This window comes from Equus quagga, unplaced genomic scaffold (genome assembly GCF_021613505.1).
Source record: "Equus quagga isolate Etosha38 unplaced genomic scaffold, UCLA_HA_Equagga_1.0 198585_RagTag, whole genome shotgun sequence".
In the NCBI taxonomy this organism is placed as follows: domain Eukaryota; kingdom Metazoa; phylum Chordata; class Mammalia; order Perissodactyla; family Equidae; genus Equus; species Equus quagga.
Genome location: NW_025798293.1, coordinates 23,163 through 46,562, shown reverse-complemented (window position 1 = coordinate 46,562; position 23,400 = coordinate 23,163). Strand labels below are relative to the sequence as shown.

At 46.3% G+C, this 23,400-nt stretch overlaps 1 protein-coding gene across 1 annotated transcript in view; it reads right to left on the bottom strand.

The window, feature by feature from the left end:
• Window positions 1–393: 393 nt before the first annotated feature.
• LOC124233357 (cilia- and flagella-associated protein 221-like) overlaps window positions 394–23,400 on the bottom strand; it is a gene marked incomplete at its 5' end in the record, with an annotated part of 37,197 nt that continues 14,190 nt past the window's right edge. The window contains 8 exons of the mRNA XM_046650502.1: window positions 394–1,038; window positions 6,129–6,220; window positions 7,620–7,778; window positions 16,694–16,828; window positions 16,918–17,025; window positions 17,675–17,755; window positions 19,761–19,891; window positions 21,808–21,913. Coding sequence (XP_046506458.1) covers window positions 699–1,038; window positions 6,129–6,220; window positions 7,620–7,778; window positions 16,694–16,828; window positions 16,918–17,025; window positions 17,675–17,755; window positions 19,761–19,891; window positions 21,808–21,913 — 1,152 coding nt within the window. The remainder of the gene's footprint in view (window positions 1,039–6,128; window positions 6,221–7,619; window positions 7,779–16,693; window positions 16,829–16,917; window positions 17,026–17,674; window positions 17,756–19,760; window positions 19,892–21,807; window positions 21,914–23,400) is intronic.

The window sequence follows — 23,400 nt, the reverse complement described above, 5'->3', positions numbered from 1 at the left end:
CGCCGGTTTCCCGCGAGCGCTCCGTCCGCGTCGCCCCTCTGGTGACCGCCCCGCTCGCCGGTCCCCACGAGCTCCCCTGACTGACAGCCCCTGTGCCGGGGGCTACAGTTCCCGCCGCAGACACGAGGACCCGGAGTCACCGCGGTCCGCACCCGAGCGCCGAAGGGACGAGGGCAGCCGGGTTCCGGGCAGCCGAGCGGCTCCCCGGCGGCCCCAGCAGACAGGACTGTCCCTCGAGCCTCACGGAACCGGGCGCGTCCTGCCCCGGGGTGGCCTCGCGGGGAAGCGCCTCAGGCGGCGGCGAGAGGACAGACACTTGACCTCCCTCTCAGCCCGGGACTCCGAGCTCTGCCGCGCGAGGGTCGCCAAGGACGGTGCCCGTGGACATGTCCCACAAACCCGGGTGTGCGCCTCAGATGGTGAGGATCTCACTCACGCACTGTGCGCGTGGAACGACGTGTAAGCGCGCACGGCGACGGCAGGCCCAAGGACGCGCCTCCACCGGCTGTCCGACGTTCACCGTCAAATCAACGCAAGTGCTGCGGTCTGGGGCCGGATTCTCCACGCCCCTCCAAGCCCCGCCCACCGCGCAAGCCCCGCCCCCGCCCCCGACCTGGAGGCCCTTCGGCCCCTCCAGTGCCCCCTCCGCGCAGCCCCGCCCCGCCCCGCCCCTGAGACCCGGAGGCTCCTCGGCCCCTTCAGCGTCCCCTCCGCCTCGCCCCGTCCCTGAGACCAGAAGGCTCCTCGGCCCCTTCAGCGCCCCTTCCGCCCAGCCCTCGAGTTCCCGGAGCCGGCAGCCCGGCGCGCGCGAGCCCAGCGTCCCCTCGGTCGGGCAGCGGGCTCAGCGCACCGTCGGGCCGCGGGCTCAGGCGCCGGCTCTGCGAGGCCCTCAGCCCCGCGCGCTGCCGGGAAGCGGACCGCGTCCAGCCCGACGGTCGCAGGTACCGTTCGGCGGCTTCCAGTCTGTCCTCCTCGGGCAGGGCGTCCAGCGTAGCGGGCACGTGCGCGGGCAGCAGGGCCACCGCGAAGGGGTCGCAGCTGTGGGAGGACACAGGCGGCCCGGTGAGCGGCTCGTCCGCAGTCCCGGCCCTCACCCGGCCTCCCGACGCGCCGGCTCCGCCCGGGGAGGCCCAGCCCTGGCGCCCTCCGGAGCCGCTCGGCGCCCCGCGGGCGGAGGACGGGGAGCCGCTCAGCTCCGGGCCCGTCGCCGGCGAGGCCTCTCCCGGAGTCTGGGCGGGCGGTTGGGCGCGTGGTGTCTGAAGTTAGGTTACTTCCCGGGGGAGTCGTCAGACGGCCCACTTTCTGTGCCTAATCCGTTCCCCACGTGTCCTCCTCAGTTCTGTGTGACTTCAGCCTTCCTCCCTACCCCCTTATGTATTGTTTGGTGTTATAAACTCAGAGCTTTCTAGAAAAATTCCTGGCTGTTGAGGACAGTAAAAGAATTCAGATAGGGAGAAAAAATATATTGTCATTTTAACAGTTGGCGGCCGACGTCTGTTCCGAGATGGTGGAACAAGCACTCGCTCTTTGTTTTTTCTTTTGGTCTCGACTCCTCCTTATAAACCTTTGCAATGATATTAAAGGAATAAAAACTGAACGCACAACAGCGAAGAACAGGAGAAAAGACATAAATGGATGCAAGTTTCCAACAGTCTCCTGGACGCCGGGGAGAGTCGTCTCCTGAAGAGGAAAGAAGGACGGAGCGCGGCCGCGCGGGAGGGACCGGCCTCCTCGGGGCGGCGGACGGGCGGGCGCGGCGGGAACGGACGCCGCGGGGCCCAGCGAAGCAGCCTGCGTGCGCACGTGTCTGCGGGACACGTTTCCTCTGGTTCTTTTCCTGTGCAAATATGCACCTGCTCGCCAGGTATGGAGACTGGCTGAATAAAACTCTGGCACGCGGCGTTTACAGCCGTAAAAGAGAGGGCGGGAGATACCTATGCTCTGATATGGGGAGACTTTCAGGAGAGACTGTAAGTGGAAAAGCAGAGTGCACAAGAGCATACCTAGTGCGCCACTTTTTGTACAAGAAAAGGGAAAATAAGAAAAATACACGTATTCTGCTTAGCATTACAAAGAGAAACACAGGGAGGATGTTAGAGGACCAAGCTGTGGCGGGACAAGGGGCGGGAGGGAGACGGGGCGGAGTGACACTTCGCTGAGCTGCCTTTCTGTGTAGCTTTGAGCTTGGAAAGCATGTTAATGTTCTACATATTCAAAAAATGAAATCAGTGAGAAAGTGAAGAAAAAAATCCCAAACTGAAAGCAAACTGAAACAATATTTCACATGAATTCCCTCATCACACCGGAGGGAAAGAGAGAGAAAAAGAAACAAAGAAGGAAGGAAGGATGGGTGGAAGGAAGGAAGGAAAGAAGGAAGAGAAGTAATGCAAGTAACTTATAAATACAGTATTTGACTCCATATTCAGTCTAGGACGGGATGGGGGTAGGGGAAAATTGCAAATAAATCTGAACTCTGTTTATTATGCTTGTTTATTAAAATGGTTATAGGTGAAGGGATTCTGAAACCATTTTAGATGTACTGTAACATTCAGTAAATGTGTTAGGAGCCAGGGCCCTCCCCGTGGGAGAAGGGGCACAAATATGGAATGGGGGCGAGCAAGCAATAACTATGGATGTTGACTGGAATTATAAGCATTGATGTGAACTCATGGTTTATGAGATATGTACATGTATGTGTACATGTGTGGCCATGTGCACATGTATCTGCACATATGTGTACAGTCAGGTGTCGCTTAACGAGGGGATATGTTCTGAGAAATGCATCGTTACACGATTTCATCATTGTGCAAACGTCAGGGTGTACTTACACAAACCTGGATGGCATAGCCCACGACACACCTAGGCTATACGCTACTAATCTCATGGGACCAGTGTCATATACGCGGTCCATCGCTGACTGAAACGTTATTATGCAGCACATGACTGTATTCATGTATGTGTGCATGTATTTTGGTATGTACACGTATATATGTATGTATGTGTGTGTGTGTGTATATTTATACATATTTCCCCACATACACCCCTGGCTTGTCTGCTGAGGAGGCCAAGGAACAAAACCCCCTGCTAGCTATGTATACACCTGGCACCCAGATTTTGGTCTTTAACACCATTCCTCACTAAAAGGAGCCTGGGCTCCACCACCCAGAGATTAGTCCCATTTACTGACGTCATGACAAAGAACGCAGGTTCTAACTGCCAATCCCTGAAACTTCAGAAGGCCTGCAGCCGGAGGAGAGGGGCTTCCTGCCGAGAAGAGAAGAGGGACTGAGAAGTTGAAAGGCTGGACTTCTCTCCAGAGACCAGGCTGGTCCGGGAAGACGGAATGGCAACAACCAAGAGCCTTTCATGAGATAAAACATCCCATTTTTAAATTCTGAGACCCTATTCCTCTCGTTTTTTGTGTGTTCATATGTTGTTCTGAAATGGAAATGGTGGCGACAATAGATGGTGGTTGGGCATTCCTGGACATTTTACTAGTTGATAAAATCTGGAAGTCTGGGAACTACTGGGTTAGACCGTGTCTTCAGCTGCTGCTGCCTCTTAGATTTTATGGAAGTCCTGGAGACTCAATCGGGTCTCTGAATTTGTTAAACAGCAAAGAAACTAAGTGAGCTGTTTTGATTGTTATGAATACAAAAATGACTTGGAGTAAATAAATACTAAATAACCATATTGCATGGTTTAACGACAAACAGCTAAGTCTCAGGGACAAAAGACACGAGGGAAGTACCTCATAAGTAACAGGAAGTTTATTCAAGCAAAATGACTGCAAAGTTGAGGTATCATTGATGGACTTATAGGAACTTAAAAAAAGAATGCGATTATTATTTTGTAACTGCTTCTAGAAATAAAAACAGGATCTTGAATCTTACATCATGGAAATTCCTAAGGAAATATAGAACTCTCTCTTGATTTTATAATCTGCTACGCAATTATGGTTTATTTATAAACAAACTGGCCCACAGAACACTCAGACACAGAAGCTGAAGGTAACAGCTAGTGTTGGAGATTTTCTTTAGTTTGTGCAGAATTCACGGTTAATTCATGCTTAATTCAAGCCCTAGGTAACTGCATTCTGATTGCTTTTTGAAAGGACAGCCTCGGGAGATTTTTTCCAAGGACACTGCTGTGGAAAAAAGATAATTTTTTTTTTCTTAATTCTTGAGACCTGTGCGTGCTGACGGTTGGGGACTCAGGTAGTCTCTGCTTTTCACCACTTCTCATTTTGGTTAATCAGACGCCTGACAGTACCCTACAGCCAGCTATGTTTGATTCACCAATGATGTGAGTCAATTTTGAAGTGTCCTCAGCCCACAGCAAAATGAGGCAGCGTGTCAAGGTGGTGACGGACCATCGCCATCTGGTGGCAACAGAGAGATTGCAAGGTTTAGTGGGTGGGGGTAGAGGGTAGAGGAGCAGAAGAGTTATTAAAGATGGCGCTATATGCTTCATATCGTCATTTTACTTTAACCTCACAACAGCGGTGAGGATGCCATCACCATTCCCGTTTCACAGACGAGCAAACTATTGCTCACAGGGCTTCAGTAAGAAGTAACTTGCCCAAGAACATGGAGCGGGTGGCACAGCTAGTGAGGAACGGAGGCAGGTCTTTGGACACCCAAGTGTTTATTCTCTCTACAGAATCCCCTCCGACTCTGGAGATTTCAGTAGAAATGTGCTAAAATGAAGAACAAAGATGCTCAGTTTATTTTGAGATGGCAGCGGGCTGGATGACGTATGAATGAACTCATGGAAAAGGAACTAATATTTTTGAGCTGCCACCATATCCCCAATCCTGTGCCTGGTCTCATGTTAATCTCCAGGCAAAGGAGGGTCATAGAGAAGCACTAAGGAAATAATCCAACGGGCAAGCGTCTGGAAGTGAGACTGGAATTTGCTTAATTCAGGAAGAGCTTCTCTGCTGGCAATGAAGGAAGAAGTCAAATTAAGTGTTCTGGAGTCACACACTGGATTTCAACTGTCTCCTCAAATACTTGGAGAGAGGCGGGTGGATGGTAGTCTAAATGGAGTCACAGCACATTGGGTGAGCTTTCCTGCTCCAACTAAAATTAAAATGTCAAGGCTGAGAAGGGTATTCGCAACAAGTCCAATCCCCTTGTCTTCTGGACAAGAGGACTGGGCCCAGAGAGGTGGCCGAGGAGTGTGGCCAACGTCACACAGCTCCTGGAGGCCATGTGGCATTCTGGTGAGGGAGAGGAACTTGAGTTTCTGTGTCAGAGGATCCAGGACATGCTGGTGGGAATCGGGGGTATAAAGGTCACCTGCTGATCTTGGTTGGTGGTAGAGCTCAGGTTTCCTGACCACTCCTGGGGCCATGATAGGGCTCTGTCCCCTTGGGGTGGGCCTCATTCTGGATCAAAGGATTTGAACAAAAGGTGCCTGCTGATGATAATCATTTTGGGGTACTAGTCACATTTGCTCACCGGTAACCCATTTAACTATGTTTATAAGGACAACAGACTAAAGAAGCAGATTCAAGGGCTTAGCAATGGCTTATGGACCAGGCAGAGTCCTAAAGAAAAGGCAGTAGTCTCCTTGTTTGATATCATAGGGCTTTGAAGAGGTTTTAAATAAGCAAATTAGCAAAAATGTGGTTACTCTAAATTTCTTCTTTCCTTCGCCAAACAATGTTCTCATCTACCCACTCTGTTTCTGGAGCTGAGTTCTAATGTCTCTGTATGATGACAGCCATGGGACCCACAGTGAATGCCTGGCTGTGGCACGAGAGAGAAGTGGATCCTCTGGAATTGGATATGGAGGGTGTAGAAGGTTGATCTTGGCAATTTATAAATGTTAAAAATTGACCATGAATATTTCAGCTGAATTGTATGGATTCATTGTCTACTTTTATTAAGTACGGCCAACTAGTCACCTGTGACATTAATTTTTTTAAAAGTGTATCTCAAGATATATTCAAAATATGAAAATCAGTTATACATCATCATATTTCTCTGACTAGCAAACTTCCCTCATGCACTAAAAGTATAATTTGACCTATTGTTGGCATTTAACTTGTTGGGATCACAGCCTCTTTAGTCCGTGCGGCAAACGTACTCCTGTGAGATAAACAATGAGCGGTGGCTTACCTTTGTGTGGTCTCTACCTTAGAGGTTTCAGGCAGGGATGAGAAAACCAGGGGCTGGAACCTCTTCCAGTGCATTATTCCAGGAATTATGTCCTGTAATGAAAGCCGGCACAGGGTGCTACATGTAAAGGAGCCATCTGGTGAGGTGAAGTCCAAGAAGGACTTCCATTTCATTCAGCTGTGACTGTTCTGTCCTAAAATTTTAGCTCCAAAATGTATCATTTCAGTAAGTTTGATTCAACTTTTCTGAAGCTAAAGACAACCGCTTCCAGCAAACGGCGCTAAACAATGCAACCTGGAGTTAAAGTGGGGACAAAGGAGAGTTTTTCCTCCCCCTGTTCATTAGGCACATAAGCAACATGTCCTGGGGATGGAGGGCAGATTTGGCCTTACAATCTGTTTCGATTATTATGAATGGGATGCTAATGCAACATTCAAAGAGGATGGGACCTTCATCAAATGGCATTCCAGGCAGGGGAAGCACGTGCGAATGCATGGAGATGCAAGGAGGGTGCTATCGTGAGATGCCAGCTCCCAAAGCTGAGTGCAGGGGGTGTAATGGGGACTGATGGGAAATGAGGCAGGAGAGGGAGCTTGGTCACGAAGGGCCTTGGTGACCAAGCTAATGAGCTTGCAGATGCTCCTATGGAAAGCAGGGACCGCTGAGGGCTTTCAACCTAGAAAACAACATGATCAGATTTATGTTGAAGGAAGATTTCTAGGGAGGGCTGACTGCATGGTGGGGGGCCATGGAGTGGAGTAGAGGGAGCGTCACAGGCTGTTCGAGGCAGACTGGGGGAATCCAGTGATGGTCAAATATGGGAATGAGGGAGAGGAAGGGCTCAAGGATCACGTAGGTCATGGTCATTGCACAAGTCACAGAACAAAAAGGCAAGGAGGTAATACAGGAAGAGGAGGCAGTTTGAGGTGTGGTTGGCAGAAGTGGGTGGAGATAATGATCTGAGTTAGGGATTTATTGAATTTGAAGGGCCTGAGGGCAACTGCCAAGAAATGGCGCTGGCTATTCAGGTCAGTTTGGTGATGTAGGGGGAGAAGGAATTCTTTGGAGCCTCCTCCTTCCTGTGCATTTGTCATATCGCCACCTTGTCCATTCTGCTATGTCTATAAAGGTTGGGGCCAAAGAAAGAGGAAGTGAGACCATGGGGTTATGCCCGCCATGTGACTGTTTTTACATGGATGAAATACAGATAAAATGAATATTAGGCGTAGCCTTCAAGGGAAAAAGAGTGAGAATGTTGAGGAAAGGGCAACGTGCAGGCTGAGAGGTGGGTATGGGCAGGACAAGAGTGATGCTGCGTCTCCCACCCGGACCCCTGTAGAGTGTACACAGCCGCCATAGTTACCATTCCTGTTCTGCAGCTGTGGCTGCAAACCGTCTTTCTCAATTCCAACTGTGACCCTCCATCCTTGTCCCCTGACCTTCCCTGCAGCCCAGGGCCAGCCCTGCCAGCGAGCCTGGTGATGGCGTTACCGTGTGATGGAGAAACTGCTTTTGGGTGAGAGGAATGCTGGACCCATCGTGGGACTCCTTGGTGACCTTGTACTTGGGGTGAGAACACAGGTGGTAATCTATCAAGGTTTCTGCGTAGGTCAGAGGCTGCTTCACAGCAAATACTCCTGGACTGGGATTCTGTAGAAGACAGAGAGGAAAAAAGATTCTCTTCTGTTGACCAGTTTCTAAGCCAGGCATAGGACAGGCGTCAGCTACAGCTCTCGGCACTAGCACCAACACTCTGATTCCATGTCGGCTCGTCTGGGAAAGAGAAGCAGGGGAGCAGAGGGGTCTTCAATTGGCAGCAGTCACAGCCATTCATAAATGTCCCTTTTCTGGTTTGAGCTTCATGACATACTACATGGGTTTATTAAACTCACGTGGAAACAAGGACAACTGAAATCACAGCTTAAAATGGCCTAAAGAATTTGTTTCTAAATATGATGAATTAGGGGATTTATTAAATAAGCAAACTGGTTTTAAAAATCAAATAAGCTTCTGGTTTTGAAAACAAAAATAGCTTCTTAAAAACTAAATGGAGGACAAGAGGGTGACGTTGGATATCTCAGGAAACGTCAACATTTCACATTGTTTTGATCATGTTTTTCCTTCAAGAAGGCTCCATTTGGATGTCGGATCTGATGTTAAGGGAGAGCCTGTTTTTCACTAATTTTCCAGCAGAGGTAATGGAGACACAGGGCAATTATATGAAAATACGAAAATATAGAGCCTTTTAATGTTCCTTCCTGGGCTTGTCCGACAAAAACCCTATTCTTGTTCCAAATGACAACATAGCTTTTGCCCTCGCAGTTGTTTAATTTCAGATGCTTAAGAACCATTAAGTAGAAATTTTGTTCTTTTTGTTTGTATGTTTTTAAAAAACTTTTTTAAAAAACAATAAAACTCCACACGGCTTATGGAAACCCAGTCTCACTGCCAAGAAACAAATGTCCCCTGCAATTTAAAGGAAATGCAGCTTGACCAAGGAGCATTACAGCACCCAGGCGCAAGAGCTGGGAGAGCCCAGGTGTGGTGTAGGTATTCCGTGTGCTCCAGTCAGGAAGGCTGGGGAGACCGTGAGCTCTGAGAGCAGAGAGGCTGACTGAGTTAGGGCCTGGGAGAAAGACAGGGGAGGGCTCTTGCCTGAACTCATGGATGTAGAGGAAGGACAAGGGCAGAGAGGCAATGATGGCCACTGAGGGGTCTGCAGCACCCACAGTCATGCAGAAAGAGACACCTCGATGAGCACCTGCAGGTGAGGGAAGGTAAGGGTACATATATGTGTGTATATATGTATGTATATATATATACATATATATATATATATATTTTTTTTTTTTTTTACAACAGTAGATTCTTTGCTGCTCCTCAAGCGCTGCATGGGGTGGGAACAGAGACGGAGAGAATGTAAACATTGGGTTCCACCCCCTGAAGCTCGACAGAAGACCCTTTACCCAGACAGGGGCTAGAGGGTTGGAAGGGAGCAAGGTGAAAGGTGGGCCCCAGGTGAGCCAAAGCAGGGGAGGCCTGAGGATACCGAGGCAGGTGGGTGGAGAGGAAGGACAGCAAGGAGGGTGGTGGGGGGGAAGTGGGGACAGCTCCTGTTCCCGTGCGTGTCCCCTTAAGTAAGCTCTTATGGAAGGAGAACCAAAGGACAGAAGCAGAGCGAGCGCCACCTCTGCCCCACCAGGCCCACCAGATCCTCTGTCGTAGTCACAACACATCCAGAAGTAGAGCGAGGAGAGCCTAGGCCCCCAGCCAGGAAGTGGGGAGACAGGCAGGACTGAAGAAGGGAAAAAGGAACCCGGCTCCACTTCCTGGGTAAAGGGAGCAACTGGAGTGTAGGAATCTGAAAACTGCTGACCGCCGTCACCAAGAGTCATCCTTGTGGTGACAAAAGGCCAATCAGCACAGCATCTGGGAAGGGATCCCAGAGGGAACTGGGGCAGGAGTGACAGAGACCCCAGCTGGGCCTAGTCATGGTGTGACTGGGAGGCAGTGTGAGGGGAGGGGGCTGGCCACGCCCTATGGGGCTGGTGATGGGGCAAGGTGCACCACACCAGGGAGGGGAACGAGCCTGTGCCCTCCAGGAGTGCCTCCTACTCTGCTTGATGGAGGCTGGGTGACCTTGCTGTGTGGCCAACTGTCTTGATCTGCCTTGGGCCAAGTGTAATGAATGACATCTTTTTGGAAATGGTAATATCACTGTCTCAAAGAGTTGTCATACTTCAGACCCCCCTGGGTGGCCATCGCTACCAGAGTAAGTGGTCTGAGTGGTCACCCCATGATTATTTTGATCTGAATTTTCCTCAAACTAATGCATGCATACAGTAGCAACTCACCCACGCTGGAAGGATTAGTGACGAAAGCAACAAGGCTCCTGCAGGCCCTTCCTATCCCCAGGCCCAGCCAGAGGCTGTTTTTTCCCATTATTTCTGGGTTTTGTGTCTGTGATGGTGACTATTCTAACTCTAAACACTATGCTTATTTTTCCTCTCTCAATTATCAACCTCAGATAAAGCCAGTTGACGCTTTACTAAGCAAGATAAGGATTTTGCTCCTGTAAACAACTGCTCCTTCCAAACGTCTTCCTCCCAATTTTGAAAATTACATTATAATTTTTAGTCCTGCTGTTGGTTATCTTTGTGACCTGAAATGATGCATTTATACTCCTATTTCTTGTTTCCTCGTCTTTAGTTGAGTATTTCAACTCCTCCTCAGGTAAAATGAAAGCATTAGCCTTCCTACACTTTCTTGTACCTTTCCTCCTCTCTTCCACAATTTACTTTTATATTATTGAGATGATTGACATTTGCATTCTGGAACCACACCAAGACCTTCATGCTTTGTTCATAAGCTGTCTCTAAAAGCTGAAAACTAGTAAATGGCATTTATTTTGTCTTAATGGTATAGATATGTTTCTCTGCCAGGCAAAGAAAAGGCTCGTACTGTAGTTTTTTTGTGAAGATTCAATATCATGGTCTGTGGGTCACTGAGAGAGAAGAGTTCTAGTATCAAGAACCCCAAAATGGGTTCTATATTTAAAAATTTTCCAACTCTTAAAAAGCATGCCAAATTTTAATTTGTTTTTCTATTTGGAACACAGACTGATTTTTAGTTGATTTTTCCTCGTGGAATTTATAATGGCCTTTTTTTGCTTGAATGACGTGCCTTTATAAGATCCTCGGGTGTCTCCATCCTTCCCACTGCACTGTTCATGCGTGGAGCATACCCTTCCCTTGACACCTCTTTCCCAGAGCCCTTCACCCTCTCTCCTCTGAGCTTAATGCGCAGATATCATCCAAGACTTCACTATAACACTTTACCAACTGTAACGGGGATATCTTTCCTTTTACTTTTGTTTCTTTTCTTAGGGTTTCAAATTCTTTCTTTTATAGCTATATTGAGATATAATTGATATACAATAAATTGGACATATTAAAAGTATATAATTTGGTATGTTTGACATATGTTACATCTGCAAAACCATTACTGCCATAAAAATAATGAACATCTTCATCACTCCCCAAAGTTTCCTCTTGCCCCTGGGTGATCCCGCCAGCTCTCCATACCATCCACCCACCCAAGCCCCAGGTGGACATAATCTGCTTTCCGTCTGTACAGGTTACTTTAGATGTTCTAGACTTTTAAATAAATGGAATCACATAGTATGTATATTTTTTGGTCTGATTTCTTTACCCAGCATAACTATTCTGAGAATCATCCATGTTATTATATGTATCAAGAGTTCACTCCTTTCTGTTACTGAAGAATATTCCATTGTATGGTAATACCACAGTTTGTCTGTCAACCTCTTGATGGACACTTCTTTCCAGTTTGGGGAACATATGAAGCTGCTGTGAATACTCCTGCACAAGTCTTACGCTTCCATTTATCTTGGGTAAATACCTAGGGGCAGAATGGCTGGATCATATGGTAGGTCTGTGTTTACTACTAACTTTTTAGTTTGTAAGAAACTGTCAAACTTTTTTCTAAAGTAATTGTACCACTTTACATTCTCACCAGCAGTCTTTTTAATTTTAGATATTCTGACAGAGGTATCCTATTATGGTTTTAATTTACATTTTGCTACTGATGCATTATTTTGAGCATCTTTTCATGTTGTATTTGCCATCCTTTGATGAGATGTCTGTTCAAATCTTTTGCCCATTTTAAAATTGGGTTGTTTGTTTTCTTACTATTGAGTTTTGAGTGTTCTTTATACATTTTAGGTACAAGTCTTTTATCAGATACATGATTTTCAAATATTTTATCCAAGTCTGTGATTTATCTTTTCATTTTCTTAACAATGTCTTTAGAAAAGCAGAAATTCTTAATTTGGACAAAGTCCAATTAATCCATTTTTTTTCACTTATGGATTGTGGCTTTGATGTTGTATCTAAGAAATCTTTGTCTTACCCAACGTCACAAAGACATTCTCCTATGTGTTTTCCAGTTTAGGTTTTATATTTAGGTCTATGATCCATTTTGTGTTAATTTTTGTAAATGGCATGAGGTACAGATTGAAGTTCTTTTATTTCTAGTTATTTTTATTTTTGGTAAATGGATATCCAAATGTTCCAGCAGTATTTGTTGAAAAGACTGTCTTTTCCCCAATGAATTGTCTTTGACCTTTGTCAAGTATCAGTTGACCATATATGTATGAATGCATATATTTCTGGATTCCTTATTCTGTTTCACTGATCTGTTTGTCTCTTTTTATGCCAATACCATACTGTCTGGAGCACTATAGCTTTCAAATAAGCTTTAAAGTTAGGTAGTGTAAATCCTTTGACTTTATTCTTCAAAGTTGTTTTGGATATATTTGCATTCCATATAACTTTTTGAATAAGTCTGTCCATTTCTACCAGAAAAGCCTGCTAGTGTTTGATTGGGATTGTGTTGAATTTTTAGATTAGTTTGGAGAGAACTGGCATCTTAACAATGTTAAATCTCCCGATCCACCCACATGGTATATTTCTCCATTTATTTAGGTCTTCTTTGATTTCTCTCAGCAATGTTTTATAATTTTCTGTGTATCAGTCATATATTTTTGTCAGATTTATCCCTGTTTCATATTTTTTGATGCAATTGTTAAGTGAGATGGCTTTTTAAAATTTCAATTTTTGATTGTTGCTAGTATTTAGAAATATAGCTGATTTTTGTATATTGATCCTGTTTCCTGCAATCTTGGTAAATTCACTTATTAGTTTTAGTAGATTTTTGGGTAGATTCATTGTATCTTCTACATAGATAACAGTTTCATTTGTGAATAAAGGCAGTTTTACTTTTTCCTTTCAAATGTAGATGCTTTTTCTTTCTTTCCCTTGCCTTGTTGCAATGGCGATAGTTACAATCTTGAATAGAATTAGTAAGAGTAGACATCTTTGCCTTATTCCTGACCTTACAGGAGAAGCATTCAGTCATTTACCATTCAGTATGATGTCAGCTCCAGGTTTGTAATAGATGACCTTTATCAGGTTGCGAAAGTTCCCTTCTGTCCCTTACTTGCTGAGAGTACTTATCAGGAGTGCTGTCAGATAATTTTTCTGCATTTGTCGAGATGATCATATTGTTTTTCTTTTTTAGTCTGTTAATATGGTGAATTACCTTGAGTTTGGAATGTTAAATTAATCTTGTATTCCTGGCATAAGCCCCTATTTGCTCATGATACATTACCCCTTTTATATTATGATGAATTTGATTTGTTAAAATTTTGATTTTTTTTTTCCATCTATGTTCATGAAGGATATTGGTCTATCCTTTTCTTTTCCTGTAATGTCTCTGTCTGGCTTTGGTTTCGGAGTAAGACTGGCTTCTAGAATGAGTTGGAAAGTAATCCCTCCTCTTCCATTTTATGGAAGATTTCTTATGGATTTGGTATTATTATTTTCATGGATTTTGTACTACATGTTTGAGAGAATTCTTCAGTGAAGGCATCTGGGTCTGGAGTTCTCTTTGTGGGAAGGTTTTTAACCACCAATTCAAATTCTTTAATAGAGATAGAACTAGTAGAGTTATCTATCTCTTTTTGACTAAGATTTAATAGTTTGTACCTTTTAAGGAATTTGGCCATTTAACTTAAGTTGTTGAACTTATTGGCATAAAATTTTTCATAGTACCAATTTATTACCTTTTTAATATCTGTAGAATATGTAAGGATGTCACCTCTCTCATTCCTGATATTGGTAATTTATGTCTTTCACCTTTTTTTCCTGATCATTTAGGTACAGGTTTATCCATTTTATTGATATTCAAAGAACCAGTTTTTCTCTATTGTTTTTCTGTTTTCAACTTTATTGATTTTCAGTATGATCGTTACTATTTCTCTTCTCTGCTTAATTTGGGTTTCATCTGCTCCTTTTTCTGAGTTTCTTAAAGGGTTAGTGAGGGCGCTAATGTGAGACCTATCCTCTAATGTCTTAATTCCCCCCAAAATTTTTGTGTTGTGCTTTCATTTTCGCTCAGTTAAAAATACCTTCTAATTTCTGTTTTGATTTCTTCTTTGGACTATGGGCTTTTTTTCACTTGAGGAAGATTAGCCCTGAGCTGACATTTGGGCCAGTCTTCCTCTATTTTGTATGTGGTTCGCCACCAAAGGATGGCTGATGAGTGATACAGGTCCGTGCCCTGGATCCAAACCCATGAAACTGGGCTACTGAAGCAGAGCACGCTGAACTCAACCACTAGGCCGCGGGGCTTGCCCCTGTAGGCTATCTTAAAGTATATAATTTAGCTTCCAAATTTTGGGGGGATTTTCTAGATAGTTTTATGCTATCCATTTCTGATTTAATTCCATCAAAGTCAGAAAAAATACTTTATATGATTTGAATCTTTTCAATTTTATTGAGCCTTGTTTTAGGAACCAAAATTTGGTCTATCTTGGCAAACCTTCTGCGCACATCTGCAGAGAATCTGTAGTCTGCTGTTTGAGGGTAGTGCGTTCTTGCAGCGTCAGTTAGGTCAAGTCGATCCGGAGTGGTATTTGTCCGTTATGTCCTTACTGATTTTCTGTTTACTTCTACCAATTATTGAGAGAGGGGTGTTGAAATCACCAACTATAACTGTGGAGTTGTCTATTTTTCCTTTGCAGTTCGATCCGTTTTTGTTTCAGGTACTTTGAGGCTCCAGTGTTAGGTGGGTAAGCATTTAGGATTGTTGTGTCCCTTCGATGAACTGCCCCTGATCTTAGGTTCCTGTCCTATACAGAGCAGGTGCGCCCTGAGTATTTGTGGAATTAATGAATTAATAACTACTGATATTTTCCAAGGAAGTATGAGCGTGTCTATGGAACATTCCCTTAACTTCTCCACACCAGTTTTCTCACGTTTAAAATGGTGAGGGAGTGAGAGTGGGTGGGTCTGGGGGACAGGAGACTGGAGAGTGGTTCTCAAATCTTGCTGTGGGGAACCTTGGGTTTGGCAGGGTCGTCCTCCTCAGGGGACACCCTGAGGGAAGTGGAGGGGTGGAGAGAGCAACTAGGACTTTATTTTATGTATTGCCTTTCTATGTAAAATTTCGGCTGATGAGAGGGTTCTGGTGCTAAATGAAATTTGAAAATCACTGAGTTAAATGTCCTGTGAGGTGGTCCCGGCTCTAAAATTCTCTGTCTCTGGGAACACTCCTCTCAACCAATGAGCCTATGAGAAAATGCCATGAGACTAAGAGAAAATGCCCCCTCGTGGCCAAGACGCACACAGCGCAGCTGTCTGTAGGAAAGCAGCAGAGGGCAGAGGAAGAGCCCCAGGCCAACAGCCAGGAAACAGGCAGGTGTCTGTCCCAGCTCTTCGCGAACTGGCTGAGCCCCCCTGGGTGTGACTAGCAGCATCTCTGCCCACCTTAGAGATCCAGATTCTCATCTGGAGAGCCTCACAACGGAGACTTTCTCCAGTAGCATCTAAGGTCCTTAATTCTGTGTGCATGCGTGTGTTTGCCCTTAGAAAAGCAGACCAGGGGCTGGCCTGGTGGTGCAGCAGTTAAGTTCACATGCTCTGCTTCGGAGGCCTGGGGTTCACTGGTTCGGATCCTGGGTGTGGGCCTATGCACTGCTTGTCAAGCCATGCTGTGGCAGGGGTCCCACATATAAAATAGGGGAAGATGGGCATGGGTGTTAGCTCAGGGCCCACCTTCCTCAGCAAAAAGGCAGTGGATGTTAGCTCAGGGCTAATCTTCCTCAAAAAAAAAAAAAAAAGGAAAACAAAACAAAACAAAAACAGACCATGACTTGGGCAACTACTGTGGCATTTCACCGATGACTCCATTATTAATAGAACCTCATCAGAGGTCCAGTCTGGCTTGCAGTCATTTAGGATTTGAGTAGGTGGAAATAGAAGGGTAGACAAGGGGATCCATGAGGGCAGGTCAGCGTAAGGGAAGGCAGGGTGCCGGGAGGGGAGCGCACAGAGTGTGGCCGGGGCGCAGGGAGAACGTGGTGTTTATTGCTGGCCTCGCAGTCAGGAGCTGGGACTTAATCTGTAGGAAATGGAGAGTCAGTGAGGAGCGCTGAGCAGGACGGGGGCCTGGTCAGGGTGTGCTTCAGCGAGGCTAGCCAAGCGCAGGAGCAGGAACGAACCAGAACAGAGGAAAGTGGGCGGCAGAGGGGCAAACGTGGAAGGGACATGCCACCCAGGGATGGACTGAGGAATCGGCAAAGCTGCGGGGAACGGAGTTCGGGTGATTTTAGTTTCTTTTTCTGTTGTGTTTTCTTTTCCCTTTCTACTTTTTTTTAAACTTTCTGTGTGTGTGTGTGTGTGTGTACACACATATATTCATAGATATTCATATTCACTACATATACTTAAATATTATACATAATTAGAAAGATCATAAAGCTACTGTAATAAAAATAAATGCTGGCATTTTTAAAAGATAGAAACACTGATATTCTCCAAATAATAAGTGCTGGCAAGTAATTTCAAAGGGGTGACATATTGTTTAACATTTGAAATTCCAAAGAGAGAAAAGTATTCCCAATTAATGCTTCTGTTTTCTTACAAAGTAACTGCTGAAGTCAAGGAACGTGGAACACAAGCCCTCTGCCGATTGTCACTTACAAAAATATAAAGCGGGTCGTAGTCTGGAGAGCTGGCTAAGGCCTCTGGGGGTTTCATGCTCAGGACCGAGGTCTTGCCGGCCAGCTGAGGTGCGGCCTCCTGGCTCGGCAGGGCTATGATGGTGGTGGCTTCATCCTGCGCAGGACCGAGAGCGGCGTGTTAGTTTTGATGCCAGGACAAGAGGGGAAAGGTGGGCATGACTCTAGAAGGCGGGGCTGTGTTACCTCAGCTCCTTGCTTCAGGGCTCGAGCAAGCTTTTGAGGTCTGTAACTTGTGGAAGACTTCTGGACACAGAATGGCTGATACCCCTTGATTTTGTACAGCTCAGGAACCTGAGGGCGAAAGGAGACGGCTGACTGCATGTCCTTAAAAGCCCGTCACCGTTTAGGGGGATCTACTTCTCAACAGCGTTTCTGAGCTGCCTGACAGTAAAAGGAAATAAGCGCCATGTTGTAACCATCACATCGTGGCAGTTACCACTTTGGACCAGCACTGGAGGGACTTTAGTGCAAGTCCTGAGCCCTGTTCTGGGTCCCAGCACACACGAGCCTTCACAATTACCCTCCCACAGCATATGGCTTAACTGCAGACATACACCAAACACTAGTTTGTCCATTTAAAGTGTTTATATTCTCAAGAGCAGAAGTGGTCACACACCTCAAGATAGGCTGACTAACTTTTGTTCACTATCTTGTGTTTTTCTTAAAGTTTCTAGGATGTGAAGTTCAGATAGCTTCATGTATGCATAATAGAGGGTATAATCACAGAGTAAAGACCCTGGTTTCCATAAGCCACGTTGGGAAAAAAGAATCTGTTATACCTCACACATACCATAAAATAACAGCAGAAAAATACACACAATATTCCACACAGTATAATCTGTAATGGAACAAAACTAATCAAATAATGCAGTTCAGATCAAGAATATTTTGTTCACTTTATAAGAAACCCAATTAACTAATACCATATGACAGTTCTGACCTGCAGCTTGAGGAAGGAATAACTCTGCTTGAATGGAATTTCTGAAGATTTGATTGGGACCGGGCCAAGGCCGTCGGGAGCCTAAAATGTGAGAATTCCAAAAATTGACGCATAATCAACATTGAGCAAAAGCGCCCATGCTTCTATTTTCATACATTTCCAATATTAAATGAACAGCTCTGCTCTCAAAGTGCCCCTTCCCACGACCACAGGTGCTGCTTGATGTGTGGCGCCTGGAGGCAGCGTGGCCACCCCTCCTCCTCGTCTCTTAGTGAACGTGATTCTTCTTTTTTATTTTCTATAGTTATGGACACTGCAACATGCTGCCCAGAGTCCCCTTCGGGCTTCAAGGATTTAGTGCCCCAGCTGCTAGGAGTCCCGTTGGTAGAACAGCTCCCAGGGGTCAGCCCTCCCCAGGAGTTGCCTTGGCTGAAAGGAGCCGCCTCACTCATCACGTGCCCGTCCTGGGCAGCCCGCCTCCAGTGACAGGTTGAAGCGAAGATGTAAAGGCCAGGTCCTCTCACTGTCCCAGCTTTGGAGCCCCTCAGGAGTTCAGCGAGGCCTTTGTCAGGATTGCCGCCCTGCGTCGCTCTGTGTACTCCTGCCCCCGCCACGTCCCCTCCACAGGTCCCATCCCAAAGCACTACCTAATGACCCTCCTGCATGCTAATCTGCTTGGACACCGGAGCACCTGGACCAGCGCCTGACATTTTATGGGCACTCAATAAATACGGTATTTCACCTAATCTAAGACACCATCATTAAATTAATAGGATACAGTGCTAACATGCCATCAATTATAAGACATCTCTCAATTTCAAAGATGCTAAATATGAAAAAAGTGATCTTAGAATCGATGAAATATAGTATTTATGGAACTAAAAAATTCTTTATAGACAAGAATGCTGAGAATTCTGTTTTTCATCAACCCTGAGCAACAGAGAAATCTTTACAGAACTAACTAAAATATCAAGTGAAATGTGTAAGCTTTGAACTATACCAAAACAAGGAGCTGGGCCCCCAGCACAGTGATGCTCTCTCTTCATCCCTCCATCCTGTCCACTCCGCTAATTATTGACTGCCAGATATTTATTATTGCTTAAAAATCACAGATTTATTTTTTCCTAGGAGCTAAATATTCTGATCTTTTAAGTTGTTTAATTATCTAATGCAAAAAACACATGGAATTTCTAAAGTCAGTTCTGTAACCCTTGAGAGGATTAACCTGCAATGCTTAACGCACCCGATAGGATGCGAATGGCAAGTTTATTCTTTGAAACTAAAAGAATTATGTTGTATATGTACTTTCAGTATCAATTTAAACACACTTTTTATTGCTAACTACTTAACTTGGGCAACATTTTATTACTGGCTATGTGACCTTATGCCTCAGGTTCCTCCTCATCTGTAGCTGATAATCTTATCACGTAGATTTACTGAAGAGGAAGTCAACTGATACAACTGAAGCATTAAGACACTGCCCGACTCATGGAAAATGCAGTGTAAGGTTAGCTACTGCATTTCCTATAATGCATTAGTGCCCCATGGGGCAAGAGGGATGAACTGTCATGCCTCTTGCCACTGAGAGACACAGAGAGAGAGAAAGAGAGAGAGGGAGAGAGAGAGAGGAGGAATTCTGAGTCTGATGGGTTAGATTGTGAGATTCTGGGGCCATGTTCCCTCATTCCTAGGTCAGGTCATGGACCTGGGGGCTGCCCTTCTCTGGCCTCTCCGTCAGCTGAGCAGGGCCTGTCTCCTGGGGCCAGGCCAGGCCGTCTTGTTTCTCTGTCTGCCCGTCTGCTGTGAGGCCTGGTTCCCAGGCAGTCAGGCGGGGCTCAGGGCTCTTGCTGGGTTCCAGGCCAGGAAGGACCCAGCCCAGTTTACCCAGGAGCTCTGCACAGGCGTATCAGGTGCCAGGCAGGTGGCAGTAGCTGATATCTGGTTTCCCATTGGTCACAATTCCCTGGGCACAGGTCTCCCTTGGGAGCCTCTGAGGCGGAGGTGAAGGGACTGAGCCCAACAACTATCTCTGCCTCACAACCATCCGATCATGCCCAGGCCCCACCCCCAGCCTCGCAGCACCCACCAACTCGTTGGAGTCCTGAGGAGCACTGTGGGACGGGAAGGCGAAGGGCAGGACTTCCCTGGGCGACACCGAAAACCGCCTGGAATAATCGTCGTGACCGATCAGCGGCAGAAATCTGGAGGGACTCTTGTCTACGGGTGAAACAAACAGCACTTTTGGGGCGTTCTTAAGGCATTTCTCTGTGAAACCACCGTCTGTGGTTGCTTATTGAATTAGTGGGTACTTGCCACACAGCATTTCCAAAAGAATATCGTTGGATGTATGTATTAGACCCATTTTTATTTTCTCTTTTGTTCTTTACCTCAACAGCCACTCCAATTTTTTAAAATTTTATTTTACTTTTGCTTCTAAAAAACAATAATTCCAAATGAAAGTATCTCTGATGAATATTCCCTGTCCCCGTTAGCAAAGAAAAAGATTAAATTAAAGAATCATATTGAAGACATTTTCCAGGTATCCATACATACTTCACAGGTAAATGTTACAGCATTTTTTTAAAAGAGTTTCTTTATTAGAAGCTTGAATACCAGAGACAGAAATAATAAAGGAGGGAAAAAAGAATAATTAAAATGCAATAAAATGTTATGAAAAACAAAATACCCACTGGATCTTAAAGGAGAGGAAGCAGAGGGGAGGGGGTGCTGCTGGGGACCGAGGGCCTGAGCCTGAGGCCCCCGGGCCCCTCCTTCCCTTGGGGCTGTCTGGTCTCGCTCCCCGGCCCTGGTTTGGGGCACTACCCGTGGAGGAGGGATGGGGTCCTGCTGGTGTGACCGGACTGAAGGGCCCGCCCACTGCCTGTGCTCTGCGGGGCTCCGAGCACCCCCACCAGCCCCCCCCCCCCCTGGTGGAGCTCAGCCCACCCCCTTGGCAATGAATGGAAGTCTTTTCTTGCCTCTGATGATGGACTTAATAAACAGCACTGGACTAAGTAAAAAAAAAATTAAAAATCAACACAGTGCTATGAAAAACAAAGTACCCCTCTGGGTCCTGGAGGAAGAGGAGGAGAGGGGCTGCTCCTGGGGGCAGGGAAGTGGAGCCAGGCTCAGGGGCTCAGGCTCGGGAGGGGAGGAAGAGTGCCAGAGGATCAGGGCCTGCCTGTGGATCTGCACACGAGCCACCGATGGAGAATACAGGACATGGCTTTTGGGCTCCCAGAATCTACTGAGAGTGGGTGTCAGCCCCGGCCACCCTGGGGATCAGAGGATGGGAAGTTCTTTAAGTAGCAAAGATCATACAATATAAAAAACTTTATGTGCAAATGCTAGATTGAGACAAGATGCAGCCAATCGACAGTATAAATGATGACTATCTTATTCTCTTGGGTGACAAGAAAGAACAGAGGGCACAAAACAGGAGGTTGAACCACCGCCACCCTTCAATGAGATTACAACTTGGTCAGGTCGGGTGACCCTGCCTACTACCAGTTGGGCAGGTATTTCAGCCAAAGCTGCCATGGAGGTCTGATTTGTCACTGGTGGGTTGAATAATGGCCCCTCCAAGGTGTCCCCATTCTGTTCCCCAGAACCTGTAACTACGTCACCTCACATGGTAAAAGGGACTTTGCAGATGTGATTAAGTTAACGGTCTTGAGATGGGGAGAGTGTCCCAGGGAATCCAGGTGGGCCCAGGGTAATCACAGGGTCCACAGAAGAGGGAGACAGGAGGGTCAGCGTCAGAGAAGGAGACGTGACGACTGAAGCAAGAGGTCAGAGTGATGCGAGGAAGGGGCCACAAGCCAAGGAAGGCAGGTGGCCTCCAGAAGCTGGGAAAGGCCAGGAACAGACTCTCCCCTGGAGTCTCCAGAAGGAACCAGCCCTGCTGACACCTTGACTTGAGACTTCCGACCTCCAGAACTGTAAGATAGTAAATCCGTGTTGTTTTAAGCCATTATGTTTGGGGTGATCTGTTACAGTACCCATAAAAAAAACTAATGCATTTGATTCATGAAAATATTTTATTTCTACACAGCTAACTTCATTATAAAGAAACCTCGTGCTCAGAGGACTTACTGGTCAAGGCGTTGCGATTCTTCACAGCTGTACTTTACCTGGTGCTATTGACTGTTGTCCTTTAGTGAGCCTTCTGAGGATGGTCCCTTTGTCCATGTCATGAACAGCACTCAACATACTGAGTAGTCGTTGATGAACCATGATCTGGAATTAGAAAGAATAATGATCTCAAATTATTAATCGGTACATGCTCATTTTGGCATTCAATTTAACTCACTTTCCCCAACCACAACTAAGGGCTGAGGCCACCACTCTAAGTCAGAATTCACAGGGAGAGTGGCACGCTGCCCTAGGCTGAGGCCATGGGGACGTCAAGGTCTGGGTAACACTGACCTGCCTGAATACAAAAAAAGACCAGGTTGCCATTTGGCCTTGTCCCACCCAATTTATGAGCTCTGGTTTTCTCTATTTCCAGGGTGGAAAGAATGACTAGTTCTACGTTCTTTCTTTTCGGTACATGTGAATAGTAACGCTCCCGCTGTGTTAGCTGCAGAATTGAGGGACAAACTGAAGGGGCGATTCTGTAGAAATAGGGCTCTGGACTTTGGGCAGTGCTCAGCGTACACCGCTGTGCTCTGCATTCCGAGCAGATGCTAATGAAGGTGAGCACTCCCTGTGCACAGAGCTGTGGCTGAGGGGACCCTTCATGCCATGATTAACACTCCTTTCCATCCTGTAAAGGACTCTCTTGTTAACAAATATTATCAAGTGGCTACTGTGTGGCCAGTTCTGTGCAAGGTCCTGGAGATACAGGAGGCAGACCACGTGCTGCCCGAGGGAGCCAATGTTCCTGTGTGTGTGTATGGGTGGGGGTGGGATGGCAACAGACACTTGACCAAATAAACATGGTGAACGCCATGAAGAAAATAAAAGACAGTAAATGCATGAGGGCATGACTGAGGGGCTGAAGGGGGTCGGACTGGCAGGGATGATGAGGGAAGGCCGCTCGGAGGAGGTGAGCTTTGATCTGAGACTTGAAGGATGATCAACGACGATGATCTTGGGAAGAGAGTTCTGGCCAGAGGAACAAGCAAATACAAAGATCCTGATTCAGAAACCAAGGAGATGGTTTAAGGGACAGAGAGAAATCCATGTGGTTGTGTAGCCTTGATAAAAATTGTGCGTCTGATTCTAACTGCAATGTGAAGCCTTTGGAGGGTTTCGCCAGGGGAGAGGTATTACCATCTTCAAGCTTTGGGGGTACTACTCTGGCTGCTGTGTGGGGACGGGAAGCAGGAAGATCTGTTGCAGTGGTCCAGGTGAGAGATGAGGGGGTGGCTGAGCTGAGGAGATGGCTGGAAGTCATCAGGCTGGGACTATATTTGCACACCGAACTGACAGTACTTGCTGGGGAGTGTGAGCACAAGACTGAGCCATCACTCAGAGTGAAGCATGTAGCTGCGGACGGTACTTTTTTCAAGCTGGAGGGTTTTCTCCAGAATGTCCAGGGTGGTCCCATTAGTGGGAAGCCAGCCCGGCCAGTATCTTGCTGCTGTTTGCCCGTTGTTGGCAGCTGTGCTCTCTTCCCTCAGAGCACAGCTTCGTGCTGCCTCTTTGCACCACTTTTCTCCCCACGGTCAGCATCTTGCGGCACCTCTGTTCTGCATATACACAGAGCCCACCAAGACTTC